The sequence below is a fragment of the Carcharodon carcharias genome, chromosome 19, assembly GCF_017639515.1.
Source record: "Carcharodon carcharias isolate sCarCar2 chromosome 19, sCarCar2.pri, whole genome shotgun sequence".
Classification (NCBI taxonomy): Eukaryota; Metazoa; Chordata; class Chondrichthyes; order Lamniformes; family Lamnidae; genus Carcharodon; species Carcharodon carcharias.
In genome coordinates this window covers 103,366,649-103,386,211 of record NC_054485.1, presented here as the reverse complement: position 1 = coordinate 103,386,211, position 19,563 = coordinate 103,366,649, and the positions used below count along the sequence as shown (strand labels likewise).

The 19,563-nt window shown below is 45.8% G+C and overlaps 1 protein-coding gene across 1 annotated transcript in view; it reads right to left on the bottom strand.

Annotated features, from left to right (window-relative positions):
- Window positions 1-19,563, bottom strand: part of LOC121291899 (complement factor B-like) — a 62,804-nt gene that overhangs the window by 23,764 nt on the left and 19,477 nt on the right. Inside the window, exons 5-11 of the mRNA XM_041213551.1 lie at window positions 18,689-18,784; window positions 15,301-15,443; window positions 13,404-13,542; window positions 11,842-11,988; window positions 8,065-8,154; window positions 5,473-5,607; window positions 1,443-1,549 (exon numbers count right to left, since the gene is read on the bottom strand). Coding sequence (XP_041069485.1) covers window positions 1,443-1,549; window positions 5,473-5,607; window positions 8,065-8,154; window positions 11,842-11,988; window positions 13,404-13,542; window positions 15,301-15,443; window positions 18,689-18,784 — 857 coding nt within the window. The remainder of the gene's footprint in view (window positions 1-1,442; window positions 1,550-5,472; window positions 5,608-8,064; window positions 8,155-11,841; window positions 11,989-13,403; window positions 13,543-15,300; window positions 15,444-18,688; window positions 18,785-19,563) is intronic.

Below are 19,563 nucleotides of genomic sequence, written 5' to 3'. Positions count from 1 at the left end.
CCAACAAGCACCAGGATGTAGCTTGGCGGGTGGTGAGAAAGGCCCTCCCCGTCGGATCCTTCCTACATGCCAGGGGTCTCACCTTTCCACACGTTGCCCTCAAGGTGACTGTGGTGGAGAAGAGACCGTTGTTCATCTCCTTGTGGAATGTGCCTTTGTGAAGAAGGTCTGGAGAGAGATGCAGTGGTTTCTGTCGAGGTTCATCCCGAGCAGTTCTGTGACACAGGACTCTGTGCTCTACAGGCTGTTCCCAGGGACACACCCCAAGACAAACATCAACTGCAGCTGGAGGATCATCAACTCGGTGAAAGACGCTCTTTGGTCTGCCCGAAACTTGTTGGTCTTCCAGTGCAAAGAGTTATCCCCGACTGAGTGTTGCAGACTGGCACATTCCAAGGTCCAGGACTACATGCTGAGGGACAGTAAAGCTTGGGGCAGCCGCCACAATGGGGAAAGGTCACTGTCTAAGACTTTTCTGCCATGGTGCACCGAGGGGCTGGAAATTGTATGGACTCCTCGGACTGTATGACTCACAATGAATGTATGCATTGAATACTAAATGTATTATAATTGTATTGAAGCACCTCAGAGTGCAACAGGATGTATGGTGATAACTCCAATACCATTGCACTGTCTGACTGTCTGTAATGACCATATTGAAATGACTGTAATATTCATTGATTGTATTGAAGCACCTCGTGATCCATGTGAAAAAGTTGAATATGATTGCACTTTTTGTGATGGCCACTTAGAAATATTTTGTAATGTTCTGCCAGATATTTTATGAATAAAGTATCTTTATTCAAAAAAAACTAGTCCAACTGGCTCCACAGTGAAAAGAACCTCAGTCTGAATTCGTAAGGTGAAAATGCTTTGCCTGGTGTTTGGTTAAGTCTATGAGTTGCTATTGACTTAATGGTGATTAGTTTGGGAATTTGTTAGAAGTTATGATAGTAGTAATTTGTAGCCATGAGTATATAAATTTTAACCTGTGTAAATTAATAACATGTTTAATTTAGTCTAATGTAAAACCTGGAAAACTAGTGGTCTGATTCCTGAGTTTAGAGTCGCATCGCAAACATATCACTTAAAATTATTGATTATGACAGTTGTTTAAAGATTGTCTCTGGGGTTTTTAAATAACTGCACTTTACCAACTGCATCGGTCATAACTGTGTGTGTGTATATGCATGTGTGTGTGGTGTCTCTGTGTATGTCCCTCCTTATGTGTCTGTGTGTGTGTATGTGTGTATGTGTGTATGGTGTCTCTGTGTATGTCCCTCCTTATGTGCGTGTGTGTATCTGTAAGTAAACATCTCTCTCTCTCTCTGTCTTTTTATCTTTTCCTCTCTACCCCACCTCTACAGACTCAAGTCATTGAGTCAGGGGCTGAATGGATAATAAGCGAGTCACAGACGTAGAGATGTATCGCAAGAACTTACTGGCTTTTCAGTGCTGATAATTTCTGCATACCACGGATAGGAACTCTGATCACTTTCAGTTAAACTTTTGTTGGCAAAGCCACACAGGTTTCCAACTGAAGTAAGATCTGGAAAATAAAATGCATTTCGTTAAATTTGGGCGCTGTATAACAAAGGAAGAGCATCATTGGGAGAGGCTGGGGGCAAATGTTACATCTGTTGTCTAATGGTCCCCTGGTGAAGGGAAAAAGAAAGAATGAGATAGCAAATCCACATTAAGTGACTGGTCGGTGACAGTGCTTTGGTTTCCATGGAACCTTCTGCCCGCTGAGTGGGTAATTTTGTAGTGGTGAAGACGCTGGTTTATGAATGAATGAGTGTTGACAACTGACTTTCTGCATTAAATCACTTGCCCAGCTCATGAATATTGCTGAAAAGAGAGACATGCTCCTGAAGCTTTTGGTCTTGCACTCATCAGGACAAATGCAAGAATGCCAAATTTCAAACTATCACCCAACGTATACCACAGGAGAAAAAGGGTGCCGATTGGTTGACAAGTTGACTCTAACTGACTGAGGCATTGCCATGGCAAAAGCAATAGAGAATTATAGGCTCCCTGAGCTCCAGTGTAATTCAAAACAGGCACAAGGCTTGAAATTATCCCTTTTGTTTGCAGAGAGTGATTCCCTTTCCTGCATATGAATGTATGTCACTTATAGGAAGCATGCATGAGCCATGCTACGAGCTTCACTGATTATCTTAAATTGGTTGTTAGTGAAGCTATTAGCGCACTCAGGATTGTTCAGCAAGTGCTTCTCAATTGTGGAATCACATCTCCTGTGGTCGAAATTGTTGTGATCTTTTTGAAATTGGGCATTCTTGCATTTGTCCTGATGAGTGCAAGACAAAAAGATTCAGCTACATGTCTCTCTTTTCAGCAATATTCAAGTTCTGTACTAGCGAGCTCATGAATTAATTCGTACAGAATTAAGAGGGTAGGGAACACAAATGTGGCTTTTATTTCCTTGGGGAGAGAAGAATGAGGGCTAATCTGGTCGAGATGTTTAAAATGATGAAGGGAAGTAAGGGGTAGATGCAGGGAAATTATTCTCACTGGTGAGGGAATCAAGGCCAAAGAGAAATAAGATAAAAATTAGTTTTAGCACATTCAGGGAGAAATTAGGAATCAGAAAGGGTAGTAGAGAGCAAGGGATTCTCCCCACCTCCCCAATGCTACCACCCCACCACCCCCCCCCCACCCCCCACCCCCACCAAAAGACTGGGGGCTAGGAGTTAATTGAGGCTTTCAAAATTGAGGTTGATAGATTTTAGTCGATAAGGGTATTGAGGGCAATGGAACAGAGATGGGCGAATGGAGCTAAGGCACAGATTAGCTATGATCAGATTGAATGGCAGAACAGATCCGAGGGGCTAATGGCCTCCTCCTGTTCTTATGTTGCTTCAGAACAAATCCTGAGAGTCAAACTGAATTGACAAATAACTGGAGGGACAGTTCTTAGACAAATCTCAGTCCAGGAGACTGAAGGGTAGATGTTCCAATTACATACAAGTGCTTAACTCCTGTGTGCTCCTATCATATGTGCGCTGTGTACAGGCATGAGCAACAGCAACTTACATTTGCATAGTACCTTTAATGAAGTAAAACATCCCAAGGCACCTCAGCAGACAGAGTTTGACACCGAGCCGCATGAGGAGATATGAGGGCAGGTGACTAAAAGTTTGGTCAAAGAGGTAGGTTTTTAAGGAGTGTCTTGAAGGAGGAAAGAAGTGGAGAGACAGAGAGATTTAGGGAGTAAATTCCAGAGCTTAGCTGCCAATGATAAAGCAATTAAAATCAGGGATGCTCAAGAGGTCAGTATTGGTGGAGTGCAGAGATCTCAGAAAGTTGTATAGCTGGACGAAGGGGTGCAAGGACATGAAGGGATTTGGACACCAAAATGAGAATTTTAAATTTGAGACATTGTCGGACAAGGAACCAATCAAAGTTAAGTAGATTTGTGTGCCAATCTGGTGTATCAAGATTGTTAAGTGATTATAGAAAAGTGACAAAAGTAACAACTTCATAATTAACAATGACGTAGAACATTTAGAGAGGAATAGGGCAACAATTTCAACAAAAATATTGGAGCTGTGATCAATTGAGGCACTTCCATTACCATTACCCCACATGTGAAGCAGTTTAGCTGAAGGTGGCAGATTGGTGGCAGATGCAGTTTAAGCTGGGTAAATGTGAGGTGGCACATAGAGGGAGGAAGAACAAGGAATGCTTGCGTACATTTAATAGAACAATTTTCTGGGCTCCGAAAACAGAATTGCATATCATTGCAAGGGCAAGTAGAAAAAACCTTGAGAAGACCGATAAATAGAGTCGTGGAGATGAGTAAATGAATAATGGTGAATTTATACCACAGGCACAGAATGACGTACAGTTTTGGAACCCCTATTGGGCAAAGGATACTAAAGTCAGTAGGTCCAGCCAGATGAAAAAACTTGAGATATTAGATTCTTCAGGAGCAGAAATTTTATACTGATAATGTTCTTGTTAAGCACCTTGAGATGTTTTGCCAAGTTAAAGGCGTCATATAATATAAATGTAAGTTGATGTTGGAGTAGAGGAGGCCAAGGAAAGAGTTTTTTTAAACTATAAAAAGTTTGACAGAGTAAATAACACAGACTATTTTAGCTGGTGGCCAGGGTTTCTCAATTTAAAACAGTCATTTGAGAGAGTAAAATCTTCTTTCCCAAGGAGGCTGTTGGAGCCAGGAATGCTTTGCCACAGGGAATGCTTGAGGCAGAGAGCATTCCATCTGCCAAAGGACAGGTGGATAAATATTTAAATCAGAGAAAGATAGGGAATATATAGAGAGAGAGCAGGGCAGTGGGATTAGTTTGGGATTGATACAAGGCTATAGGGAGAGAAAAGGAAAGTGGGATTAGTTTGAGGTTAATACAGGGCTTTGGGGAGAGAATGGGATAGTGTGATGTTTGGGGTTGTTACAAAGTTATAGGCAGAGAGCAGGGCAGTGGGATTAGTTTGGGATTGATACAGGGCTCTGGGGAGAGAGCAGGGCATTGGGATTAGCCTGGGATTTACACAGGGTTGTGGGAGAGAACATGACAGTGGTTTTAGTTTGGGATCGATACAAGGCTATAGGGAGAGAGCAGGGAAGTGGGATTAGTCGATACAGAGCTATAGGGAGAGAGCAGGGAAGTAGAATTAGTGAGATTGATACAGGGCTCTGGGGAGAGAGAGGAGCAGTGGGATTAGTTTGGGGTTGATACAGGGTTCTGGGGAGAGGGTAGGGCATGGGGATTAGTTTGGGATTGATACAGGGCTACGGTGAGAGAATGGGACAGTGGGGTTAGTTTGGGATTGGTACAGAGATATGAGGAGAGAATGGGATAGTGGGATGTTCAGGAATGATACAGGGCTATGGGGAGAGAACAGGGCAATGGGATTAGTTTGGGATTGATACAGAGCTATAGGGGAAAGATGGGGCAGTGGGATTGGTTTGGGATTGATACAAGACTATGGGGAGAGAGTGGGGCAGTGGGATTGGTTGGAATTGATAGAGGGCTATAGGGAAAGAGTGGGGCAATGGGATTGGTTTGGGATTGCTCTGAGAAAGATCCAGCACAGACATAATGGACTGAATAGACTCTGTAGTCTAAACCTCTACTGATTGATCACCATTTTACTAAGAGGGCTGTACCCTAAAAGACTTGGAACAGTTAGCAGACAAACACTCAACACACTCACATGGTGTTCCTCTGTCTGCAGTGTCAACGCAGCCATTGGCCAGCTTATATTCAATAGACAGAGCAAGTTTGATCAATATGTTCAAAGGAGGATATTAAAAGAGAAGAAGATGGTGAGGTGGAGAGGTATCGGGACGGAACGCAGAAGGTTAGGAAGAAGCAAGGCAGCTGAGGGCATTTCTGGAGACTTGTTTCCTGCATCCCCTTGGCCATTGAGGTGAATTTGGTGAATTGAGGCTCCCTGGTCAAAACGTAACCAGACCTTTCTTACCCAGCATTGTGTTAAATACACTTGTTAGATCCTTCTTCTGCAGGAAAAATGCATGCTTCTCATTATTCTTTTTGGATGCAATTGAGTTGATCTCCTCTCTGTCGGTTTTGTTGCCAAGCCCAAACACGTAGACATCTACAAGAGAATTGGACACTTCCTGAGCAAGGGAGTTCACTGTGACAGAAAGTCATGTCGGGCTGGCAGCGATCTAAGTTAAAGTTGCCCCCACCCCACAACCCCCCAGTTTGTTGGGTGTTTGTTTTTATTGAAGTTAGAATGTTGACCAGGTTGGGTCATCTTGAAGTTCACATTAAAGAGAGCCCACGTCCACCTCTACCAGTGCAGCACTGCCTCACTGTCCACACTGAGTTGACAGCGTAGAGCACATGGAACGAGGCCACAACCTTCCAACCCAGAGGCTACCCATTGAGCCAAGCGGACCGTCTCTGTTCAGAGCGGCCAGCCTGTATTGTACCCACTGGATATAGTAGATGTTGGACCTATGTTGGACCATAGCTCTCCTCAAATTTGATGGGTTTTCCTCCCTTTAAGCCTACTTTTGCTCTGGATTAATCGATAAGGGATTAATTGGTATGGTTAATCCATTACTCCATTATCATTGCAACGGGATAGTCAGAGGGGAGCTGGATGGACCATGGCTTTATCCCATCCATAACATCCTGTGTCCCTGTAACCACAGATCCTATATGAAGCATGTTAGCCTGGCTTTCTAATTTTGTGTGCTTCTTGCTTGCTTCTCATTTTTAGCTGACACCCCTGGCAGAAAGGAAAGCCAGTTGTCTAAACTAGCCCCTGTGAGTACACAGTACTAAGCATGATGGCATGGTGAGGTGAGTGATATGGCATAAGGAATGGCGTCGTCACAAACAGGAGATAGTATTACACTAGGTTTCCAGTGGAATGGAAAATATTCCTGGTAGGATGTTGCTGTTGCATCTCCTTGGAAAACAATGGGAAGTTGTGGAAGGATTTGCCAACCAACTATCAGTCTGGCAGTGTGGCATAGTCATTATTCTTATATGTAGAATCATAGAATTATAGAATAGTTACAATACAAAAAGAGGACATTCGGCCCATCATGTCCATGCTGGCTCTCTGCAAGGTCAATTCGCCTAGTGTCATTCCCCTGCCCTTTCCCCATTGTCCTGCAAATTCTTCCTCTTCAGATAACGATCCAATTCTCTTTTGAAAGCCCTGATTGAATCTGCCTCTGGGTGGGATTTTCCGGCCTCGCCCACTGCCAGGATAGTCCGATCCCGCTGAAAGACAATGAACTTTTGGCTGGGCCACCAAATTTCCCATGGCTGGTCCCACCACGACGGGGCTGAAAAATCCTGGCCTCAGGCAATGTCTTCTAGATGCTAAACAGGCTGCGTGAAATAGTTTTCCCTGTCACGCCATTGCTTCTTTTGCCAATTACCGTAAATCTGTGTCTTTTGGTTCTCAACCCTTCCCTCAATGGGAACAGTTTCTCTCTAGCGGCTCTGTCCAGACCCCTCATGATTTTGAATACCTCTATTGAATCTCCTCTCAACCTTCTCTCCCCCAAGGAGAACAGCCCCAGCTTCTCCAATCTTTCTACATCATTAAAGTGCCTCACCCTTGGAACCATTCTCGTCAATCTTTGCTCTGCTAATGGCTTCACATCCTTCCTAAAGTGCGGTGCTCAGAATTGGGCACGCTGCTCCAGTCAAGGCCAATCTGCATTTTAACGTAACTTCCTGCTTTTGCACTCTAAGTCTGTACTTATAAAGCCCAGGATCCCGTATGCTTTACTAAACACTTTCTCAACCTGTCCTGCCACCTTCAATGACTTATGCACAAACATATCCAGGATCCCTCTGCTCCTGCATCCCCTTTAGAATTGTACCTTTTATTTTATATTTTGTCTCCGTGTTCATTCTACCAAAATGAATCACTTCACATTTCTCTGCATTAAATTTCATCTGCCTTGTTTCCCCCATTCCACAGGCTGTCTATGTCCCCTTGAAGGCTATCACCATACGTCTCACAGCTGACAATACAGTTTTGTATCAACTGCAATTTTTAAAATGGTGCCCCCTACACCCAAGTCTAGGTCTTCAGTTTAGATCAAGGAAAGTAGGAGTCCCAATACCGACCCCTGGGGAACTCCACTATAAACCTTGCTCCAGCCCCAAGAGTGACCTTCCCCACAATCTTCCCTTCGAGAATGGGGGGAGTTCGTGGGAGGATTCTCTGGCTGACTAACAATACAACTAGCTGCAATATGAACATTCCTTCCAGTAACCGTCTCTATACCAGTCGATGGGAGGAGGTTAGTCCTAGGCAGCCAGAGGGTTTCATGGGCTCCCATGGCTGATACAATTTAGGGTGGCCCCTCCGTCAGACCATGGTGGCAACCCTAGATTCTGAGGTGGGGTCAGAATTGTAAAGATTCTTCCTCTCAAGCTCCTCGACTCAATGTTTTAATGTCAAACGGTTCTTAATGTCAAAATAAGGGGCAGGGGAAGTTCAGGCCAACGCTCTCTAATATTGCCCTCCACCACTACGGGCCTCTTAGAAGTGGTACAACTGTAGGATTGTCCTTACCGAGGAAATCTTCCCGAGAGTTCTCAATGTCCAGGAATCTCCGAATGAGATCCATCATCGGCTTGGGGCTTCCTCCCACGTTGGTTCTCCCTGGAAAATAGACAAAAGCCCTCAGTTTGCTTGTTAAGATTAAGAAGTTGGAGATTGGACGGTAGTTTACAAAGAGAGAGGGGTCAAGGGTTGGTTTTTTGATGGCCAATTTAAGGAGAGAGGGACAACATTAGAAGAGAGAAAAACATTTTCAATATTACCTAAAATGGGGACCAGGATGGGACATTTGATGATCAGCAGATTAGTAGGAATAGGATCAAGGCACAGGATGTGGGTCTGACCCTCCAACAGTGCAGCGCTCCCTCAGTACTGACCCTCCAACAGTGCAGCACTCCCTCAGTACTGACCCTCCAACAGTGCAGCACACCCTCAGTACTGACCCTCTGACAGTGCAGCACTCCCTGAGTGCTGACCCTCTGACAGTGCAGCACTCCCTCAGTACTGACCCTCTGACAGTGCAGCGATCTCTCAGTCCTGACCCACTGACTGCGCTGTACTCCCTCAGTATAGATGCCCCCAAGAGTGGAGCACTCCTCCTCTGTAGTTACACCTGTAACAGTGTGCAGTCCCTCAGTACTGCCCCCCTGACAGTTCAGCGCTCCCTCAGTACTGCCCCGTTCAACATTGCAGCACTCCCTCGGTACTGACCCTCTGAAAGTGCAGTGCTCCATCAGCACTCACCCTCCAACAGTGCAGTGCTCCCTCAGTGCTGACTCTCCGACAGTGCAGCGCTCCCTCAATACTGACCCTTTGACAGTTCAGCGCTCCCTAAGTACTGTACCTCCGACAGTGCAGCGGTCCCTCAGTACTGACCCTCTGACAGTGCAGCGCTCCCTCAGTACTGACCCTCCAACAGTGCAGTGCTCCCTCAGTACTGACCCTGTGACAGTGCAGCGCTCCCTCAGTACTGACCTTCTGAAAGTGCAGCACTCCCTCAATACTGGCCCTCCATCAGCGCAGCACCCCCTCAGTACTGACCATCCGACAGTGCAGCCCCCCCTCAGTACTGACCCTTCGACAGCACCGCACTCCCTCAGTACTGATTCCTCAATAGTACAACAGCCCCTCAATGTAGGCAATGTTAGTGCCATGCTGGATTAAGTGCTGAATTGGGCTTGAACCCATGACACTCTGGCTCAGAGCCTGTTGCCCACTGAATCACATCTTGATGGGATGGTCAGTCTGTGAAGGTTTTGGGAGAGAAGGAGTTGGTGGACGGGCTAGGAGGTGATGAAGAAGAAGTTTAATTCGACAAATGAAGATATGTGGAGGTGGAGGAAGGCTGTGTTATTGGAGATGAAGTGGGAATAGAGAGGAAAATTCAGAGATGTAAGTTGAGAATGTGGTTGGAGGCTCAACACAAGAACACAAGAGATCGGAGAAGTAGCAGACCATTTGGCCTATGGAGCCTGGCCCACCATTCAATAAGATCATGGCTAATCTTGGGCTTCAACTCCACCTTCCCACCCACTCCCCATATCCCTTGATTCCCTGACACTCAAAATATTTCTATCCCGGCCTTAAACGTATTCAATGATGGAGCATGCACAACCTCCTGGGGTAGAGAATTTCAAAGGTTCACAACCGTTTGAATGAAGAAATTTCTCCTCATCTCAGTCCTAAGTGATCAGCCCCTTATCCTGAGATTGTGCTGTAGTGTTTTCGATTTCCCGACCAGCAGTAACAGCCAATCAGTGTCCACCCTGAAGCCCCTTCAGAATTTTGTATGTTTCAATGAGATCGCCTCTCATTCTCCTAAACTCCAAAGAACATGGATCCAAATTTTTCTTTATTCATTCATGGGATGTGGGCTTCGCTGGCTGGGCCAGCATTTATTGCCCGTCCCTAATTGTCTTTGAGAAGATGGTGGTAAGCTGCCTTCTTGAACCGTTGCATGCCATGTGGTGTAGGTACACCCAAAGTGCTGCTAGGGAGGGAGTTCCACGATTTTGACCCAGCGACCGTGAAGGAACGGCGATATATTTCCAAGTCAGGATGGTGAGTGACTTGGAGGGGAACATCCAGGTGGTGGTGTTCCCATATATCTGCTGCCCTTGTCCTTCTAGATGGTCATGGTCCTGGGCTTGGAAGGTGCTATCTAAGAAGCCTTGGTCAATTCATGCAGTGCATCTTGTAGATGCTACACACTGCTGCTACTGTGCATCAGTGGTGGAGGGAGTGAATGTTTGTGGATGTGGTGCCAATCAAGTGGGCTGTTTTGTCCTGGATGGTGTCAAGCTTCTTGAGTGTTGTTGGAGCTGCACTCACCCAAGCAAGTGGGGAGTATCCCATCACACTCCTGACTTGTGCCTTGTAGATGGTGGACAGGCTTTGGGGAGTCAGGAGGTGAGTTACTCGTCACATGATTCCTAGCCTCTGACCTGCTCTTGTAGCCATAGTATTTATATGGCTAGTACAGTTCAGTTTCCGGTCAATGGAAACCCCAGGATGATGATTGTGGGGGATTCAGTGATGGTAATGCCATTGAACATCAAGAGGTGATTGTTGGATTCTTTTGTTGGAGATGGTCATTGCCTGACACTTGTGTGGTGCTAATGTTACTTGCCATTTGTCAGCCCAAGCCTGGATATTGTCCAGGTCTTGCTGCATATGGACATGGACTGCTTCAGTATCTGAGGTGAATGTTGCTGAAGGTTGCGCAATCATCAGCGAACATCCCCACTTCTAACTACCCTGAGGAACTCTAACCTCTCTATATAGGTCAACCCTCTCATCCCAGGTACCAGTTTAGTGAACCTTCGTTGTAAGTATATCCTTTCTTAAATATGGAGAACAAAACTGTGCAACCTTTTCCAGATGTCATCTCACTAAAGCCCTGTACAATTATAGCAAGGCTTCTTTACTAAAGGATGGAAGATTCACTTTCAGAAGTTACAGCCTTTTCTTGTATCACAGGTAAGGTTCTAGAAGTGCTCTAGCTTGAACAACAGAACTCAAGTGGATGGGGTGCAGCCCAGTTGCAACTCTACGGGGCATTGGTGAGACTGCACCTAGAGTGCTGGGGACCATTATGGTCACCTTACTTAAGGGAGATATACTTATGTTAAAAGCAGTTCAGGGAAGGTTCACTAGGCTGATTCCTGGGATGAAGGGGTTGTCTTATGAGGAAAGCTTGAGCCTGTTGGGCTTATACCCATTGGAGTTTAGAAGAATGAGAGGTGATCTTATTGAAACATTTCCTGAGAGGACTTGACAGTGTGAACACTGAGAGGATGTTTTTCCTTGTGGGGGAGCCTAGAGCTAGGAGACACAGTTGAAGAAAAAGGGGTCTCCCATTTAAGGCCGAGATGAGGAGAATTTTTTTTTCTCTCTCAGAGGGACATTAGCCTTCAGAATCCTCTCTCCCCCAGAGAGCAGTGGAGGCTGGATCATTGAATACTATTCAAGGCCAAGTTAGATTTTTGATCTACAAGGAAGTCAAGAGTTATGAGATGGGGGGGCGGGGGGGGTGGGGTTGGTGTTGGTGGTAGGTAGGCATGTGGATTCAAGGCCACAATCAGGGCAGCCATGACCTTACTGAATTATGGAGCAGACCCGATGGGCTGAATGGCCTACTCTTGCTCTTCTTACGTTCCTATGTTTAGCCCAGCATTGAGTAGTGTCGGGGAAATGTTGGCAGAGACAGATTTTGCAAACAGAGAGGACGTAGAAGGTCCATCTGAGGTGGAAGTGGGCCAGCAATTCAGGGTCAGGGCTTCCACTTACCATCAGTAAATACCATGATGACATGTCGCACTTCCTTCCACTCTGACAGCTTAACATTCATTGATGCCTTCTTCAGAACCATCATCTCGAAAACAGTTTTCAAAGCTCCGGTCATGTTTGTTCCTGCATCGTTGTGCTTTGTAATAGCTATGGGGATAGATTGAAAGGGTTAATCGGACAATATGTTTCTAGGATGGAAGATCGAGGGGCTCCCACTCTGAATTTGAACATTAAAGCCAGTCCCACTCTCCCAGTGCAGTACTCAGGGAGTGCAGCACAGTCAGAGGTGCCACCTTTCAGATAAGACTTCAAATGGGGGCATTATAGGGAGGGCAGAACAAGGAGGCACAGCCTTAAAATTAAAGCTGGGTCATTGTACTGGTGTGGCCCAGAGATCTAAGTTAAAGGTTCCAGTCTCTGAGGGGATGTGGGTTTGGATCCCACTGGTACCAGACTTTCAGTTGTTTCTCCATTAGCTTTGGATGGACAAGTGGCAGCTGAAATTTAGTGCATTAAAGTGAACAGCATTTCTTTGTGGGGAGGTGGCGGTGTAATGGTAATGTAGCTGGACCTAGTAACTCTGGGGGTATATAGGCTCAAATCCCAAGTTCAGCTGATGAATGGAATTTAAATTCAATTAATAAAATCTGGAATTGAAGGAAAAATGCATCTACCACCCTTACCCTGTTCAGGCCTACACATGATACCAGACCCACAGCAATGTGGTTAACTCACTTCAAGGACAAAATGAACAAGGAATGCCAGCAACTCACACACCCCATGAAAGAATTTTTTAAAAAATCAAGGGGTGATGCCTTAGGGACACAAAGGGTTATGGAAATCTGGAACGCTCTCCTATGATGGAGCTGATTGAAAATGGTAGATTTTGGTTGGGTAAGAATTATGAAGCGATACTGAAACAGGATGGGAAATGAGGTTGCAGTACCCAAGATACTTTCCTATAGGGGGACAGACTCAAGGGACTGAATGGCCTTCTCCTGTCTTCTTTGGGAGATATTAAGGGAACAGCCCTTTATTAGGAGGGGTGCAAGACTTGAGAAGATGGTGGAACAAAAAAATTAATTTTTAAAAATCCACATAGAGCAAATGGCTTTCCCCTGAATATTTAATAATTGTCAAGCACTATGAACATAGTAAAACACTCAAAGGCATCTCGCCGGAGTGGTCATCATACAAAATGTGACACTGAGCTACATACGGAGACATTAGGTCAGATGAACAAAAGCTCGGTCAAAAGAGTTGGGCTTTAAGGAATGTCTTAAAGGAGGAAAGAGAGGCAGAGAGGTTTCGGGATGGAATTCCTGAGCTTGGAGCCTCGGCAAATGAAGGCATGGCCGCCAATGGTGGAGTGATTAAAATCAGGGAGGCTTGAGAGGCCAAAAATGGAGGAGCACAAACATCTCAGAAGGTTGTGGGGGCTGGAGGGGATCAGAGATGGAGAGGCGGAGGTGAGGTCATGGAGGGATTTGAAAACAAAGATTGAGAATTTTGTCAGACCAGGAGAAAATGTGGGTGATAACTGATGGGAAATATTCACCTACTTTCATATTTAAGATCAGTCAGCGCGAAAGCAACATATTCTGAGAAGCCCGACTCAACGTGACCGATATTGACGACTATTTGTGACCGGGAACCAAAGATCACCACTCCGTAATTGACCACAACCTCAAATCGACTGATCTGTGAAATGTGAGGAGAAGAAATAGGTTTCACCAAAGTTAAATTAGTTGCAAAACCCTCAACTCTCAGGAAACGACAACACAAGAGGAGTGAAAATTGACCACTCAGTCCGTCAATCGGCCCAGCCCCGTGCAGTGACCTTACAGGGACTTGAACCCGTCACCTAGGCTGGCCCTCCCAGCTTGCAGTACTGTGGGGATGCTGCATTGTCAGAGGCATCGTCTTTCAAGTAAGGCATTAAGCCGGGGGTCCATCTGCCCTCCAAGGTTAAAGGAAAAAGATCCCATAGCACTACTTCAAAGAAGAGCGGGGGGCTACTCCCCCATGTCCTGGGTCTATTCCTCAGTCAACATCACTAAAAACAGGCTCTCTGGTTATTATCACATTATCATTTGTGGGATCTTGCTGTGCGTGAATTGGCCACTGTGTTTGTTATTCCCTTCAACAAGCCACCCTGCTCTGAAGAAGGGTCATACGGACTCAAAACATCAACTCTTTTTTTCTCACTCCACAGATGCTGAGCTTTTCCAGCATTTTCTGTTTCTATAACAAGCTGCTCTTGGTGGTCAGTCCATAACATTACAGGGTGTTGCATTACGGAGCAACTTGGTCCCAGAGTCTCAGACAGACTACATACACCTAATGTTCCCCACTATCTAGGGAGGTTGGTTGCTCAATGTTCATTGGACAACTGAAAGAATTGGGTTTGAGCCTTCGTTCAGTGGGTGGCACTCTTGTCTCTGAGTCAGATGGTTCTGGGTTCCAGAGAAGTAAACACAAAGATCAACGCTGTCACTCCCAGTGCAGCGCTGAGGGAATGTTGCACTGTTGAAGGTACTGTCTTTCCTCTCAGGTGGACATTATTGACCTCATGGCACTATTTCAAAGAATGGAGTTCTCTCTGGTGTCCTGGTCAATATTTATCACACAACCAAAATCACAAAAATCAGGGTATCTTGGCCTTACCTTTGTTGTTGTTTGTGGGAACTTGCTGTGTGCAAATTTAAATGCTGCAATTGCAACAGTGTCAACATTCTGGAAATACTTCTTCAGCTGTAGAGCATGCTGGACACACTATGGGAACGAAAGCCTTTTCTTCTCACATGCACACACTGGACAGAGGGCAGAACTGTTCTTTCCTTCAAATGTGGGCATCACTAGCTAGGCCAGAGTTTGCTTCTATCTCTATTTGCCCTTCAGAAGGTGGTGGTAAGCTGCCTTATTGAATCACTGCAGTCCATGTGGTATAGGTACATCCACAGTGCTGTTATGGAGGGAATTCCTGGATTTTGATCCAGCGACAGTGAAGGAAGGGCAATATATTTCCAAGTCGGGATGAGTGGCTTGGCGTGGAACTTCCAGGTGGTAGTGTTCCCATGTGTCTGCCCTTGTCCTTCTAGGTGGTAGAACTCATGGGTTTGGAAGGTACTGTTGGAGGACCCTTGGTGAGTTGCAGCAGAGCATCTTGTAGATGGTGCACACTGCTGCCACTGTGCATCTTTGGTGGAGGGGGCAAATGTTGAAGGTAGTGGATGGAGTGCCACTCAAGCGGGCAGCTTTGCCATGGATGGTGTTGAGCTTCTTGGACGTTGCTGGAGCCGCACTCATCCAGGCAAGCGGAGAGTATTCCATCACACTCCTGACTTGTGCCTTGTAGCTGGTGGACAGGCTGCTGTTGAGTTTAGAGTGAGTCGGATACAGTGCCACTGCAGGAAGGGACAGCCTTGAGTCAGGCAGCTCGCCGAGGCTCTTGCTTACCATGTCAGTAAAGTTGGTCAGAGCGTATATGGCTTCGTGAAAATCCTTTTCCTCAATGCTTCCGGATACATCCAGGAGAATGTAAATGTGAAGATTCTGACCTTCAGCCACTGAGAGCTTCCTGCCAGTGGAACCTGGGGAATGTAAGAAAGGTTTATGAGATATTTATGTCCAGGCTTAGACTCCTTCATAATACTTACTCTACTTAACATAGATATATATCACACGAGCAGAACTCTCCCAGTGGGTCTCTCATACTGCAGGATATTCACCAAGGGTAATTATAACATTAGAAGCAAAACTACTGTACAGGGAGCATGGGTTTCACAGTATCTATCCCACTCCTTCTACCCTATTCTCTCGTATTCCGGTCCAACCTCTCTCTTCCAATCCTCACCTATGCTATTCTCTCTGCACCTTTTGGCTGTCAGCTGGGAACCCCAGTTGTTAGCCCTGTTGCCTCTTGATCAGCAGGTTTTGGGTTCAACACCCCTCCCTGGTTGATGAACATAAGAATTAGGAGCAGGAGGAGGCCATTCCGCCCCTTGAGCCTGCTGCACCATTTGATGAGATCTGATTGTGGACTCAACTCCACTTTCCTGACTGTCCCCCATTACCTTTGACTCCCTCATCAATCAAAAATCTGTCTAACACAGCCTTGAATATATTCAATGACCCAGCCTCCACTGCTCTCTGGGGAAGAGAATTCCAAACGCTAATGTCCCTCAGAGAATAAATTCCTCCTCATCTCTGTCTTAAGCGGGAGAACTCTTATTTTGAAACTGTGTCCCCTAATTCTAGATTCCCCCAAGAGGTGAAACGTCCTCTCAGCATCCACTGTGTCAAGTCCCCTCAGGATATGTCCAAATAACTTGCTAAACCTGCATGCTAACTTTAGTGATTCATGTACAAGGATACAGAACTCGGTACCAGAACTCTGATGCTGCCAATGCAGTACTGAAGGAATGCTACACTGTCAGAAGTGTTGTCTTTCAGATAAGATATTGCTCTCTGCTCTCTGCCATCTGCTCTCCAAGATGGATGAGAAAGATTCAACAGAGATAAAAACAAAAAAAAAGTTATCACTTGTGTCCTGGACAATACTTATCCCTCAATCAATATCACTAAAACAGATTATCTAGTCATTCTCATGTCTGTCTTCTTGAACCGCTGCAGTCCATGTAGTGTAGGTACACCCACAGTGCTGTACGGAGGGAGTTCCAGGAGTTCGACGCAGCCACTGTGAAGGAATGGTGATCTATTTCCAAGTCATGGTGGTGAGTGAGCTGGAGGGGAACTTGCAGGTGGTGGTGTTCCCATGTGTCTGCTCCCTTTGTCCTTCTAGATGGTAGTAGTCGTGTTTTTGGAAGGTGCTGTCGAAGGAGCGTTGGTGAATTCCTGCAGTGCATTTTGTAGAAGGTACACACTGCTGCTACAGTGCATCGGTGGTGGAGGGAGTGAATGTTTGTGGATGGGGTGCCAATCAAGTGGGCTGCTGTGCCCAGGATGGTGTCAAGCTTCTTGAGTGTTGTTGGAGCTGCACTCATCCAGGCAAGTGGGAAGTATCCCATCACACTGGTGGACAGACTCTGGGGAGTCAGGAGGTGGGTTACTCGTTGCAGGATTCCTAGCCTCTGACCTGCTCTGTAGCCACAGTGTTTACATAGCTAATTCAGTTTAGTTTCTAGTCAATGGTAACCCCCCCAAGGTGTTGATAGTGGGGGATTTAGTGATGGTAATGCCATTGAATGTCAATGTGTGCTGGTTAGATTGTCTCTTGTTGCCTGGCACTTGTGTGGCCCGAATGTTACTTGCCACTTGTAAGCTCAAGTCTAGATATTGTCCAGGTCTTGCTGCATTTGGACATGGACTGCTTCAGTATCTGAGGTGTTGCAAGTGGTGCTGAACATTGAGCAATCATCAGTGAATATCCCCACTTCTGACCTTATGATGGAAGGAAGGTCATTGATGAAACAGCTGAAGATGGTTGGGCCTGGGATGCTACCCTGAGGACCTCCTGCAGCCATTTCCAGATTGACCTCCAATGATCACAACCATCTTTCTTTGTGCTAGGTATGATGATTGTTATTTGTGGGAGTTTCCTGCGTGCAAATTGGCTGCCAGTTTCCTGAATTACAAAAGTGCTTTATTGGCTGTAAAGCATGTTGAAATATCCCGTGGCCATGACAGGCACTATATAAATGCGAGTCTTTCCTTTCTCCTCTTCTATCTTACCCGGCCTTATATTCTATGCTATTCTAGCCATTATAGTCCTATCCTTTTGTCTCAATATGTCTACCTATGTACACTGTGAATATGAAGCCATTCTTAGATCTTTCCCACATCCATTGTCTCTAATCCTGATATGTACTGTCTGCACAATTTGACCAGTTCCCAACAACAACCACTCTTGTTTGTATCACGACTTTAACTGAGTGAAACATCCCAAGGCGCTTCACAGGAGCATTCTAAAACAAGGTATTAAACTGAGCCACGTAAGGAGATATTAGGTCAGATGGCCAAAGGCTTGATCAAAGAGGACTGTTTTAAGGAGGAAAAGAAGGTAAAGAGGCGGAGGGATGCAGGGATAGAATTTCAGAGCCTAAGGCCTAGACAATCAATGGTGGAGTGATTTAAATTAAGGAAGCTCAAGGGGACAGAATTAGAGGAGCGCAGATATTTCGTCAGATTGTGGGGCTGGAGCAGATCACTGACATGGGGGGGAGGGGGCTGGGTAAAGGCCATGGGTGGATCCAAAATCAAGATGAGAATTTTAAAATCAAGGCATTGCTTGACCGGGAGCCAGTGTAGATCAGTGAGCACAGGGGTGATGGGGTACAGGACTTGACGCGAGTGAAGACATGGACCGCAATGTCTTGGACGGCCTCGAGTTTACGTTGGGTAGAATGTAGGAGATCGGCTAGGATTGCATTGGAATAGTCGAGTCTAGAGATAAAGAAGGCAGGAATGAGGCTTTCAGCAGCCGTTGAGCTGAGACAGGGTTGAAATAGAGCAATGTTACACAAGTGGAAATAGGCAGTCTTAGAGGTGGTGCTAATATGAAGTCGAAAACTCATCTCAAAATCAAATGTGACACTGACACTGCGAAGAGACTGGCCTCATGTCAGGCTGCTGCCAGGGAGAGGGATGGAGTCGGGAGCTTGGGCATCTTTGTAACGTCACCCGTCTCAGCCATCTGCCGCTGAAACTCTTCCCTGAGCCTTTGTTAGATTTAGACCGGCTACTCCCAGGAATTTCTTGGCCCAAATCGCTTTACGTAGGAGCTTGGGCAGTAGTCTCTCTCAGCAAGGCTTAAAATGTCAAGGCTCGCAAGCTGCTGCACTACACGCCTGTGATGAAATGTCGAGAACCAAATGGAATCACTCACCGCTTTTCTTCACAACGTTAGACTCACTCAGAAAGCGTGAAAATGAGGCTGAGAAATGAGAGGCCACTTCCTCCGGCAAGTCAAAGGAATGCTTGTCTGAAATGAGAGAGATGTCAAATTAAAATGGGGTTGAGGGGAAGATAGGAACAGGAGGAGAGCATTCAGCCCCTCCTGCCTGTACCACCATTCAATGAAATCAACAAGAGCAACTTATATTTATATAGCAACTTTAACTTAATGAAACACCCCAAAGGTGCATCACAGGTGCATTCTAAAATTAACTGTGAGGGGGTATTAGGTTAGGTGACCAAAAACTTGGTCAAAGTTGATTTTAACGTGTGTCTTAAAGGGGGAAGGAAAGTGGGGAGGTGTAGGGAGGGAATTCCAGAACTTGGTGCCCAGGCAACTGAAGACACGGCCACCAATGGTGCAGCGCTTATAATCAGGAATGCACAAGAGGCCAGAATTAGAGGAACGCAGGTGTCTTGGAGCATTGTGGGGCTGGAGGTATGACAGAGGTAGGGAAGGGGCGAGGTCATGGAGGGGTTTTAAAACAAGGATGAGAATTTTTAAAACCGAGTTGTTACCTGACCGAGAGTCAATGTAGGTCAGCAGGCGCAGGGGTGATCAGGGAACAGGACTGACTCCGAGTTAAGACATGGGCTACAGAGGTTTAGATGACCTCAAGCTGAGCAGGAGATATTGATGTAGGGGTAATGTAACTGGACCTGTAATCCAGAAGCCCAGGAAAACGTGGTGAGAATGAGTTCAAATCCCACCATAGTAGCTGGTGAAATTTAAATTCAATTAATAAAGCCACTTATCCTGAAACTATCATTGATTGTTGTAAAAACCCATATGATCCACTAATTCCT